At 35.1% G+C, this 13,628-nt stretch overlaps 1 protein-coding gene across 1 annotated transcript in view; it reads right to left on the bottom strand.

The window, feature by feature from the left end:
• Positions 1 to 13,628, bottom strand: part of PKHD1L1 (PKHD1 like 1) — a 153,898-nt gene that overhangs the window by 77,834 nt on the left and 62,436 nt on the right. The window contains exons 35-43 of the mRNA XM_025871506.2: positions 13,122 to 13,310; positions 12,201 to 12,379; positions 11,406 to 11,645; positions 9,434 to 10,418; positions 6,141 to 6,389; positions 5,318 to 5,467; positions 3,140 to 3,314; positions 1,979 to 2,135; positions 1,402 to 1,558 (exon numbers count right to left, since the gene is read on the bottom strand). Of these exons, the coding sequence (XP_025727291.1) occupies positions 1,402 to 1,558; positions 1,979 to 2,135; positions 3,140 to 3,314; positions 5,318 to 5,467; positions 6,141 to 6,389; positions 9,434 to 10,418; positions 11,406 to 11,645; positions 12,201 to 12,379; positions 13,122 to 13,310 (2,481 nt within the window). The remainder of the gene's footprint in view (positions 1 to 1,401; positions 1,559 to 1,978; positions 2,136 to 3,139; positions 3,315 to 5,317; positions 5,468 to 6,140; positions 6,390 to 9,433; positions 10,419 to 11,405; positions 11,646 to 12,200; positions 12,380 to 13,121; positions 13,311 to 13,628) is intronic.

Below are 13,628 nucleotides of genomic sequence, written 5' to 3'. Positions count from 1 at the left end.
ATTTGTTAAATTACACATGCAAATTTAAATTCTTATTCTTATCTGATAATCATTTTGTATGTCACTTAACTTCAGCTCATTGGCAACATAAAGTATAAAAACTTCAGACAGGACCCAGGAGTTAATAGAAAATTAAATGCCTAGGCACATTCTTTTCCCTTGATCATTGTTATTTTCAATGCTTTTAAAGAGTACAGCTTACATAGAATTAAAGTTCTGTAAACACAGGGCCTCCATATATAAATTAAGAACAAAAACAATTAAAATGAAAGAAAAGCACTTTTATACAAATTGTTATAATGCTGACATTACCTCTGATTGGCATTTTTTTTTAAAGATTTTATTTATTTATTTGGCATTTTTTTTTAAAGATTGGCATTTTTTTTAAAGATTTTATTTATTTATTTGAGAGAGAGAATGAGATAGAGCATGAGAGGGGAGAGGGTCAGAGGGAGAAGCAGACTCCCCGCTGAGCAGGGAGCCCGATGCGGGACTCAATCCCGGGACTCCAAGATCATGACCTGAGCCGAAGGCAGTCGCTTAACCAACTGAGCCACCCAGGCGCCCGCTTGATTGGCATTTTTAAAGAATGTGCTAAGATATATTCTTATAAGACTGATATAAATTTGTGAACAGTAAAACTTTACTTGTCCAAAAGTCCAACAGATAATAACTTCAAACAACTGAAACACTACTGTTATCCCAGAAGTTAAGACAAAAACAAAATATAAAGGTCTTTGAGCAGCTAAAACCATTATGGCAAAGTTCATACATGAAAGCCCAAAGCATTTTACTCTTGCCAATCATTATTGCTTTTACATGCAATTATAAGAGTTCTGCTTATTTAGTCTTCTACAGTAATAACAGAATATCAAGAAGCAGAGAGGATCCCAAGTACAATGAAAGTATGTTCAAAGGCAAAGGTGAGAATCACAATTGGCATCCAATGGGAGTCAGAGGGTCATTTAGTATAGAATTTAGCAAATCTCTATGATTTTATAACCCCTGGGACCCACTATACCAGTCTTTTTCTAAATGGGAAATACTTTTCACTGTTATGATCCACCGCAAGTGCATAGACATGTGTGCATACACATATACACATTATTATTAAAACAAAAGTTTCATAAAACATTTAACTTTAAAAGATGCTTACCCATGAAAATCCAAGACACTCTGATATTTTCTTTTCTATTTCCTTAAAAGATTCTGCTTACAACACGCTGAATAATTGTATACCACAAACAGATTCTAATGCTCAATTTAAAGAACACAGTACTATACATTGCATTCAAAACCTCATGCCACTATGGATGTTCATAATCATGAACATTTAGTTAAATTTACTTCACAAAAATATACCATAGACAGAATATAACAAGCAGACTTTCAGAAATTTACCCTGAATAAGCAACATTTTCAGAATAGGTGTATTTTGATCCAGCAAAATTGTCTGTCCTTTTGTAATAACAACTAAAGACCCTTCCTCTGGGGGAGATTTTCCTCCCCATGAGAAGTCGGAGGACCAAACATCAACATACAGGAAGTCAGAATCATCCTGCAACAAAACATGAGAGACTTTTAAATTGAGAGTTTTTATCAGAATTCTTCATTCAATTTCTCAAAATGAAGAAATCTAAACAAGTAAACATTTTCATTAGTAATAAAGTATAATCTACTTTAAACGTTATAGCTGTCTGTTGGTTTATTTCACAATAATAATAAAGTGAAAAATCAATTACCAATTACACAACAATCCAGAATAAATCAAAACCTGAAATCTTAAAATGTTACTAATAAGCAACAAAAACATGTAACTTTAAATTTAGTATAGTTACATCTCAGTTATTTTTTGGAGACATTAACAAAGTAAAAAGTCCATTACCAATTACTTCATCTCCCATAATGCTTTTCTATTTTTCCTCCCCCCCCCTCCATTTTCTATTGCTATTATTATTATACCCAACAGCACTTTTACCAGTCTGGCCATGCCAATGCTTCTGATGTTGACACACACTGGAGCCCACCCTGAAGAGGTATGGGCATTTGTCATACAGATGATATATGTCTTGTTAGAATACTCAACATCACATTTGGCTTCGGCTATGGTGATGAGAACATCTTGCATATTTTCACTGTGAAGAAAAAAGGGGGAAAACAAAACACTGATTTTTTTTTCTCAGATTTCTACATCACGTTGTCAAACACTATTACTGATATGCCTTATTGCAAAAATAATAACCTTATTCTATGATCCATCAAAGGCAGACTGATACTTTTTCAGTCAGTACTAAGACTTCAAAATATTTGATGAGAAAAAAATAAACAAAGATTAAGAAGCCAGGAAATAAAACTGTACAAATTAGCAGGCATTCCAGTGTTGAAGGAAAACAGCCTAGGTTCAATTTATTGAGAGATTTTTTGTTACTCTCTAAACAGCTACTTTTGTAAGCGACTTTCAGGGATCCTTTTGTTTATGTGATATTCTCACCACATTCAAAGACTTTAGAATTTTTTTTTTAAGAATTTAATATCCATGTAAAAATGCAAGTCCAAGGTCTTGAGAAATTATGTACTTGTGGAATTAAAATTGCCTCCTATGATTTAAATGATCTGGGGTTTTGAAGTCAGCCTTATCCACTTGAAGAATGATGACAGTACAGTACATAAATTTGAGCCAAATAATGAATATGTTTAGGAAGAAGGAATCTGGCCAGTTACAATGAAATGGATGTGATGTATGAAGACATGTTTCATTGACCCAATGAAGCAGATCATGGTTGGTGATGAGATGGTGAGGGAAGCATAACAAGAATGTGATTTATTCTTGGGATCTGACTAGGACTTGGGGCAAGTTATTTAACCTCTCTAATTTTAGTCTCCTAACCATAAAATGGGATAAAAATATCTAAGAGGGTAAGGCAGGAAGTTTCCATGGGGTAAGAAGGTGCCTGACACAGAGTAAATCTTTGATAAATGTTAGCTATTAGTACTACGATGTGCCTCAAGCATGACTTTTGAGCAGATGAGTACACATCACATGACTATATTTAAGCACTGTTCTTGCACATGAGAAAGCCAGGAGTAATGGCGTGAGCCTGCATATATGCACTGATGTATGTGTGTGTGAAGACAGCACCTGAAGCCTGATCCCGTGATCGTAAGTCTGGTGCCCCCTGCTGTACTGCCTCTCTTGGGATATATTTCGGCGATGAGTGGAGTCAGGAACATAGTATATGTAAAAGGAGTCGTGGACTGTGACAAATCCTTCCCATTGACCACGCTCACTTCACAGGCTTGCTCAGGTCCTCTGCCTAGAAGAAGAGGATCAAACTGAGGACAGTTCTGCCGTTCAGGCCCTTATTCATTCCCCAAACCCCCAAACATTTTCCATAACATCTTCCTTTTCCTGAAATCACTTCCAATATACACAGGCTGTATGTCAAGTAATAAGGATCTCTAGCAATAGCCAAAAACATCACAAAGTTCATGCACATGATCAAAGGGAAAAAACCCTTAGAACCTTCCTAGGAGCCTCTTACTGCAGACACTTCTGCAAACTTCCCTGCGTAGGGTTCCAGCCCCAGAGGATCCAACATTGCACATCAGAGCAGGGAAGGAGGAAGAAATGCTAAGGCACGCGCATGGATTGCAGCAAGGCGTGACAGCTGGAAGCAAGGTAAGAGACAGAAAAAACACAGACACCCAGTACAAAAGTGTCCAAAGAAGAAGCAGAGCTGGTGTTAAGACATCTCAAAAACCTTGACAAATCTTGACAGCACTGCTGCCTTTCTTTAAAAAATCAGCATATAAACTGATGTCCAAATGATAAATAAGCTCATTCAAAAAATGTTATATTTTCTTCAATATTCTTTGTTTAAGAAGCCAGAAAAGAGGGGTGCCTGGGTGGCTCAGTTGATTAAGCACCTGCCTTCAGATCTTGAGGTCCTGGGATCGATCCCGCAAGGGGTTCCCTGCTCACTGGGGAGCCTGCTTCTCCCTCCTCCTCTCCTCCTGCCCCCCACCCACCGCCCATGCTATCTCTCTCCCTCCAATGAATAAATGGAATCTTTTTTTAAAAAGTCAGAAAAGAAGTAAAAATGTTTAGAAAAGCTTCATCAAATTTTGTTTAAAAATGCATATAAACCATATCTTTTATTCACCTAGAGCATTCCTTTTGGTTCTTCTTAAATTTCATTAGGTAATTAAAATTTGTTGTATACTTAAAATGTCAGGTAGTTAAACTTCACAATAACCCAAGAATTAGGGTTAATAATATCTCCATTTAGGACTCTGGAAAACAAACTGAGGGTTCTAGAGGGGAGGGGGTGGGGGGATGGGTTAGCCTGGTGATGGGTATTAAAGAGGGCACGTTCTGCGTGGAGCACTGGGTGTTATATGCAAACAATGAATCATGGAACACCACGTCAAAAACTAATGATGTAATGTATGGTGATTATCATAACAATAAAAAATAAAAAAAATAATATCTCCATTTAATAGGTGGACAAACTGAAACAGAGGAGTTTAGTTACTTAGCTGAGATGACATAGCAAGTGCAAAATGAAATTCAGGAGCTCCTGAGAGCCTGGGCTCTTTATCCACTAAATAATAAGAGTAATAGTAATAACAGCAAATCACATACCCTATTTCAGATAGCATTCCATCCACCTTACATACATTAACTTATTAAATGTCACAAGAATCCTATAAGGTAGGCAAAAGTTATCTTACTTCCCAGATGAGGAAACACTGAGGCACAGAGAGATTGAATAACCTGTCCAAAGACACAGCTTGGGTCTGAATCTTGGCCATGCACTAGCAGGGTTTGCACTCATGATCGTTATACTAGCCTATCTTTAATGGGAACTAATCGTTCAATAGGAATTAAAAATGTGTTCTCCATTTGGCATGCTCCGTTTATGTAATAAACTGAAAAACTGCAATTTATTATAAACAATTCAACCTAGCCAAATGTTATGAATCTTGAAAAACATATAAACCCAGAAAACAGAGTTCTGAAGAAATTGTTAAAAACATAACATAAAAAAAAAAACTCTTCAGGCTTTAATAAATAAAATTTTTAATTTCTCTCTTTAATTTTTGATATATAGTGTAATAGAAAAATACCTATGGTTCCTTTTTTCAAGGGAAAACTTAAATAAAAACTTAAAAAAATAAAATAAAATCAAGGTAGTCATAAAGGTGATTCAATTGCCCCTCAAAACACAAAAACTTGGAAGAAGAAATTCAGACTCTGATTTCTTTAACATTAATAACTGCTCAAAGACTGCCATTCTTTTTCCTGACTACTCACCATCGTTACGTGGAATTTTACATAATAGTGTTGTGCGATCAGATTTAAGCCTGTCAACTGCACATTCTGAGCCACACACCAATACAGTTGAGGTCTGTGGATTAAACCCAGTGCCGGTCACAGTCATGGTCTGACCACCACCAAAGCTTCCTAGTGAAGACATACAAGAGGGAAAAACAGTTCATGAAAAGAAAACCTCCTCTATTTATTTTAAAACCTGAAATGGAAGTTACACTAAATGAAACAATTCTTAGAACTGAAGTTATATATTGTATTATACTGTATTATATTAATGCAACAAAACCTTTACTGAATAAGTGTTACATCCCATCATTTATTTAAACTACTTCTAGGAACTAAAACTTTATTTAAGAGAGATGTCAAAAGAATTTCAGAGTAGTCAAAAGATAAATGTAAAATTACTATTTTAATTAGGAGTACATTGCTTATACTTTCTTAAGGTTTTTAACCACTAAAATAATTTTCAAATAGAAAAAAATATTTATGTATTAATAATTACAGGTCAGTGATGTCTAAACATGATTTTATAAAAAATTTTCACATATAATCTGGACATCTTAAGTAGGATTAAACTTGAAGTTAATTATATAACACTAAGAGAAATATAGGCCATAAATGAATATTTAGAGATGATTAGCTGATACACATGCATGCATATTCAATGCATAAACAAAAATATTTTAAATGTGTTATAGGGACTACAAATTTTAGCATTGTTTGAAGAATATTTTTTTTCTAAATAAGGTAAGTGTTTACTGAAACAATACAAAGTATCTGTAGGTTCCTGCACATTCATGACTACCTTGGCTTGGATGAATATTTTGAATAGTAAGTGGGTACTCAAATACAACTGCGGACACAGCAAAGCCTTTTGTCTTATGATGCATCGTAACAGGAAAAGTGCCACCAACATGATCTCCAATTATGCACTGCAATATGCTATCATTGACCATGGTTACGTTACACGGAATGTTGTCTATCATCACCAAAATGTCCAAGATATCAATACCAAAATTAGATCCAGTGATTTGAATTTTGGTTCCTGGTGGACCTTTAAAAAAAAAAAAAAAGCAAAAAATATATCTAAATTCCAGTACTTATACATGCATTTAAAGATACACCTAATTACTCCCATAAACAAAATAATATCCAGTATTTCAAAGCTTATATATAAATTATATATTTATATAAATAAATATATAAATTTTATAAATATTATAAATATATAAATATTAACAAAACACAAAGGCTATACCATATGTTACAATCTACAGCATATTTACAATAACTTATCTCAACATTCATTCTTTCCCAGCCCTTCTATCCATTCCACTGCATTCTTATTCTACTGCTATTGTTAATGTTAGTTCAGGCTAGTGGAGAAGAGGAAACAAGGGAAGAGAGATGATTTCAAATCAGGAACTATGAATGTCTCAGCAGGAGTTGTGGGCTGGAGTATATTTTAGGGATGGGGCTTACTATTTTTTATTTTTGGTACTTCCCTGCTATTGGCAACTCTTTTGAGGATGGATTAATTTTCTTAATTTAAATATTTTCAATATATATACTTGATAAATTATGATAGGTAAATAATTAGTTGTAAGATAGTATACACAGAAATAAGGAATTAATTTAAAGAATTATAAATGGAGGAGATTATGCTAAGTGAAATAAGTCAAGTAGAGAAAGTCAATCATCATATGGTTTCACTTACTTGTGGAACATAAGGAACAGCATGGAGGACACTAGGAGAAGGAAGGGAAAAAGGAAGAGGGGGGATCAGAGGGGGAGACGAACCATGAGAGACTACGGACTCTGAGAAACAGAGGGTTTTAGAGGGGAGGAGGTTGGTGGGGTGGGTTAGCCCGGTGGTAGGTATTGAGGAGGGCATGTACTGCATGGAGCACGGGGTGTTATACGCAAACAGTGAATCATGGAACACTACATTGAAAACTAATGATGTACTGTATGCTGACTAACATAACATAACATAAAAAAAAAGAATTATAAATGAATGTTGATATTGATGCCTTGAATAAATGTACATAGAACAAAGTACTTCAATTCTTCTGTTCCCTTCCTTCCTCCTTTTGACAAAAATGTATTGAGGGCATTAAACACAAAGAATTTGTCATAGGTCATCCAAATGAATACCTACATACCTAAATAATAAGTGAATAGGTACAAATCAATGTAACTTGTTATACATACCGAGTCACCAAGTACTAGGCTGATTTTAATTCAAGTAGCAATAGTAAAAAGAACCATATAACTGACCATAGTAAAGATCACTGATATTTAAATTGTCATTTTAAAGACCACAGATATTTATGAGACTTTCATGTTAGGAATAGTTTTAAGATATGAGCCAAAAAAAATGTTTTTTAGGCCTTAAATTTTTAATTTTGTCTAGCATTTTCACCTTTCAAATGGAAGCGCTGTTCTAACTAAGTGTGATCTATTACTTTGTTTCCTTAGTAAATAAAACAGCTCAGTTCTCACTTGTCTGCAAGTCGTCTATCTTCAAACACATTGTTTGAAAGACACATTCAAAGAAAGAGATGGGACAGAAATGGTTCATGGAAATAAAAACATATGCCAATATCCAGTTCATCATTTGCAATGATTACAAATATATGAGGGAAACTATGGCATTACTATTATTCATGTTTGCCTCTTTTTTTTAAGATTTTATTTATTTGAGAGAGAGAGAGAGCATGAGAGAGAGCATGAGAGGGAAGAGGGTCAGAGGGAGAAGCAGACTCCCTGCTGAGCAGGGAGCCCGATGCGGGACTCGATCCCGGGACTCCAGGATCATGACCTGAGCCGAAGGCAGTTGCTTAACCAACTGAGCCACCCAGGCGCCCTCATGTTTGCCTCTTTTAAAATTTTCTAAATGAGAAAACTTGATGTACCAAAGAAAATTTCAATAGCAAACTTCTCGAAGGGAGAGAATACATCTTACCCAAACCTGACCACATTTTCTGGTAATATAAACTAAAAAAAGACTATTTTTAAAAGGCTAACATTTAATTAGTTCTTTATTAAAGTTGCCATTCGAAGTTACATTATACAAATGAATTTCTTTAACCTTAGGTACTTGCATGTATAAGGAAACTAATATTTAAAAAGCTTTGTCCAAAGTTGCATCACTGTGAAGTAGAAGAACCGAGATTTGAACCTAGGCATCAAGGTCATGTTTCATCATTACACTATAGTGGTCTCTCTAGAATTCATTATGTAGATGATAAGCATTCTAAGAGCTTAAAGATGTTCAGAAACAGCATAGAATAATGACAAAAAATTAAGAAGACATCTTAATCTATTCTTAGCTTGGAGAAATGAGTTCTGTTAAATCATTAAGTAAATCTTATTTCATAATATTTTATTTCTATCTGAATGGGTCAATTACCTCCTTAAAAAGAACTCTGTTGAGTTAATAAGTTAGCATCCAATTGTAGTTTCATGGAAATAAGATATACAGAAAAACTCTCAACGTTTAGTAACCTACTTCTGAATTTTACAGTTGTTTCCTATGCCATATCAACATTAATGACATAAATGATCAGTTTTAATTCATAGATATCCATCTATTTCTTCCTCATTTTGAGATTTAGGTCAAGTTAAGGGGGATTTTGTTTCAAAATAGAAGTTGGAATTTGTTGGTTTTTTTTTTAAGATTTTATTTATTTATTTGACAAAGAGAGAGAGACAGTGAGAGAGGGAACAGAAGCAGGGAGAATAGGAGAGGGAGAAGCAGGCTTCCTGCTGAGCAGGGAGCCTGATAACCTGATGCGGGGCTCAATCCCAGGACCCTGGGATCATGACCTGAGCCAAAGGCAGACGCTTAACAACTGAGCCACCCAGGCACCCCAGAAGTTGGAATTTGACTAAAAATTTTATCCCAAGATAAAATTATGCAAAAAATAATCACAAAATGGAAACTACAAAGAAAAATCCCATGTATTTATTGGGTTAAGTGGATTGTCTAAAAACACATCTTAATAATCATTTATAAACATTATTCCAATTCTACACTAATAAATATTACTGATAATAACGTATCAAGACAACAAAAGGAAAGTACTGGAGTACCTGTATTTGGGACAAGTTCTCTGAGAAGTGGAGTATCTTCCAAGGCATACGTAAATGACAGAGGTGGATAGGCAACTGCATTAACAAAGATCTTCACACTGACCCTTCCAGCTGTCCCTGCTGGGGTGTAGCAGTGGACTTCACTGGAGTTGACAGAAATAATTTCACAAGGTTCATCCCCAACAGTGACTGTGGTGTTGCCTGGGAAGAAGCCGTTTCCCGTGGTCACCAATATAGTTCCACCAGCAATGCTTCCAGAAGCTGGTGTGACAGATGCTACCGCGGGGCTGCTAACAGTAAGGTTTCCCACAGCCAAGCCTTTCCTTCCCACCACAACACTAAGAGAATGAAGTCCAGCTGGGAGAGGACTCACAAGAACAGTGATGTTATTTTCATTAACATCTACTGCTCTGAAGTGTTGGTTTCCAATGAAAACAACAATGTCCTCCAAGGTAGTGTCAAAACCTTCTCCTTCAATAAGAACTTTTACAGGTCCTTCGATAGAGTATGGAAAGATTCTTGTTACAACAGCAGTGATGCTTTCTAAGTATGAAAAGCTGCAGTTCCCCTGACACTGGGCAGGCACTCCATGTATCAGAAGATCCACTTTCACAAGCTGTTGGGGAGCAGGAGATGTTTCACACTTGATGACTGTATAATTTACTGATAGAATTTTACAGGGAAAATTACCCATGAAGACTTCTACACCTGCAGAAGAAACTGCAAATCCAGAGCCTTTTATGGTCACTCTTGTCATTCCCGTAGTTGATCCTGCATTTGGCAACACCATGTCTATGTTTGGCAAAAGTACAAATCGCCTGTCAAATTCGTTGGACAGCATATTGATAGCCATGCCCAGGTTGTAGACAGTTAACATGACAATTTCCCTGATGCCAACATCCATTGAGTTTTGAGGGTCAATATGACATATAATCGAACTGTCACTACTTTCTTCTACAATACAGGGGTAGCTGCCAATTGTAACCTGAATGTAAAAGGAATATGGAAACAAGTCAATACATTACTCTAGTGTGAACTTAAATTTTATATTAACAACAACAAAATTTTAAAAAATTTAATCTTGTGCGAACTTTTTTATTCATAAAAATAATTTTGGGAGCTGATTAAGACATCTCTTGGATTAATCTTAAAACTAAATTATGACCACACATGAATGTTCATAGCTACATTATTCATAACAGTCAAAAAGATGAAAATAATCTAAATGCCCATGACTGGTAAATGGATGAATACGTTGTGTATATTATATAATGGAATATTATTTAACCATAAAAAGAAATTAAGTACAGAAGGGAGGGGGGTGGGGGGGATGGGGTAACCAGGTGATGGGTATTAAGAAGGGCACGTGTTGTGATGAGCACTGGGTGTTATATGCAACTAATGAATTGTTGAACACTACATCAAAAACTAATGATGTACTATATATTGGCTAACTGAACATAATAATAATAATAATAAATACTTAGGCATTATGGGAAATTATTCTTCATTATTTCAGGAGCTGTTGAATGCATCAAAAAAAAAAGAAACGAAGTACTGATAAACATGGAACAACATGGTTGAACCTTGAAAACATTATGTTTTGTGAATAAAGCTGGTCACAAATGACCATGTATATTATTCTATTTATAAGAAAGGTCCAGAATAGGCAAATCCATAAAGACAGAAAGTAAATTAGTGGTTATTTAGGGCTGGGAGGGTTTAAGAGATTGATGGTAATATCTAAGGGTTAGGGGTTCCTTTCTGGGGTAATAAAAATGTTCTAAAATTGAATGTGGTGATGGATACACAACTCTGAATATACTAAAGGCTACTGAACTATGCACCTTAAATGGGTGAATCATATGGTATATTAATTATATTGTAACAAAGCTGTTAGAAACTAAATTATGAGGTTGTGGATGAAACATTTTCCTTTTATTGAGTATACGGGAGATCTTTATATTCTTACCTTATTAGCACATGTGAGATTACTGAAGCCATGTCCAGTAATTGTTATCAATTCATTTCGTGTTCCAGCAGATGGACTAATGTTGTTTATAGATGGTGAAAAACAGCTTGAAAGTTCAAAGACCAATCCATCTGAATTTTTAACCCTGGTATTGTTGGGACCACACGAGGGTTCTGTTGCTAGGCAGCCTGCCGCAGAGCTCCCCAAGTGCAAATTCACAGGTCCTTTAGGCAAAAGAAACTGCCTATAAGTCACGGATAATATTCTAAAACAAGAACTGTTTTCAGACTGCATTACTCTTTATTTTAATGGTGGTGGTTTATATCCTGTTAAAAATTGTTTTGGGTTTTGTTTTAATGACAAGAGGGGCTCAGGCAGTACAAAGTTAAAATAAAGACCTGGACAAAGGTGGTGTAGTAAAGAGAGAAGAGTGAATATAAAAATTAATTTATTTTTCAATTTGTCTAAGGCCAGGTCCTATGATGAAAACAAAACAATAACATCATCTCACATTTTGATATATTTTGGGGGGCACATACAGAGTGTCAAAATTTCTTCATGCTACATCTCATTTGAGGCACAGAAGGATTCTGGGAGAATGGCAGGACAACATTAACACGGGCCTCATTTTATAGAATAGATTCCAGCCTCAGAACTGTTCAGATCTATCCAAGGTCATGTAGCTGGTCAGAGACAGAAGCAGGGTTATACCCAGTCATCTGCTTCCTACTCCAAAAGGGTCACATGCACCCTAGGTCACTGGAGTAAACAGTAAAGATGGTTTCCATCTCTAACCCTCTTACCCTGAGCATATGTGGCTTCGGTGCTACCCACAAACAGGTGCAGGGGAATGTGCCTGGTTTCAGCTGGTAAAACATTAATGACTCCTTGGAGAAAAACGGAGCAAGCCTCATCAACATACCCGCTGCTGTAATAATGGATTCCAGGTGAAGTAAATTGGTAAGAAAATGAACCTGCCATAAAATAAGATTATACGTAATAAACAAGTAATTAATGCATCCTCCAAAAGAAATTTCAAATGATCATTCATACACACATGCAGATGACAGGATTCTTACTTTTTATGCATGTGATATTTCAACAGGAAGTAGTAAAGAAAGGACTCACTGGCTATACAAGAACTATCTTCTATAAGATATTACATTCCAGGAAGACAAGATCCAGCATTAATTTTTCTAGAAAATCATGTCCAGTCTGGCATAATTTACCACATTTTAAAGAAAACTTCACCATTCAGTGAAAAACAAACAATACTTTGTATTCATGAGAAAAAGTTCAAACTGCTATATGTATAGAACAGAACATACAGTTTAAAAGGCACACTTTCACTGAGTTGTCTTAGGAGAAATACTCATTTGCTGATTCCAATCAACCGAAGTTTGTTACTTGCTACCAAGTTGGTATGATTAAAACACATACTCCAATTTTCTTTGTATTTTGCTTATTTTGATATTTTTTGAATTGATTATTCCAGAATAAAGATATTTCTGAATCAGAACTCATCTCTGATATATAAAATACCTTGCTTACATTCATTTATAATATTTTTATAAATGTGCAACATTTTTACTACAGCAATAAAATGCCAACTATTTACACATATAATTTATGCAAAAGTATTTTAAATCTATACATCTTTTTATTATATCTAGGAAAGAGAAGCATGACACAAAATGCAACAAAGTCTAAGCATACCTGATGCAGATTTTTCTCTTCCATTCGTAAATCCTTTGCCATCATAAATTACACTTCCAGGACTGGACACAGAGAAAACCCTGTATCCCATTCCCCTAAGAAATGGATGTGCTTGCCAATGCCACGTCACTGTGTCTCCCACAGATATATTTAAGACTGATGGTGACCAGGCATAACCTAATCCATGTACTGGAAGCAAGAATTGAGACACATTTTTTTTTAAAAAGGAAAAGTAATAAAAATTCTTAATAATTATCTTTGAAGTATTACATTTTTAAATTTTTATGTGCATAATGAGAAGATAATGAGAAGTGAGGGATAAAAATAAACCACACACTTCCAAAACTGATAATCAAGAGACAATTTGAAAAAAAAATCAGAAAGTCAATAAACAAGTTGTTCAGAAATATCCCACGGAATATTTTTCAAAGCTGTGTTCAATTCTTTAAACATAAGAATTTTCTCAGGCATAAAGGCATGCCAAAGTCTATATAATTTCAATTTGAA

Source organism: Callorhinus ursinus, unplaced genomic scaffold, assembly GCF_003265705.2.
Source record: "Callorhinus ursinus isolate GAN/ISIS: 27379988/994484 unplaced genomic scaffold, GSC_fseal_2.0 scaffold5, whole genome shotgun sequence".
NCBI lineage: Eukaryota > Metazoa > Chordata > Mammalia > Carnivora > Otariidae > Callorhinus > Callorhinus ursinus.
Note: the sequence above shows the minus strand (reverse complement) of the source record. Positions and strands in the feature narration are given on the sequence as shown.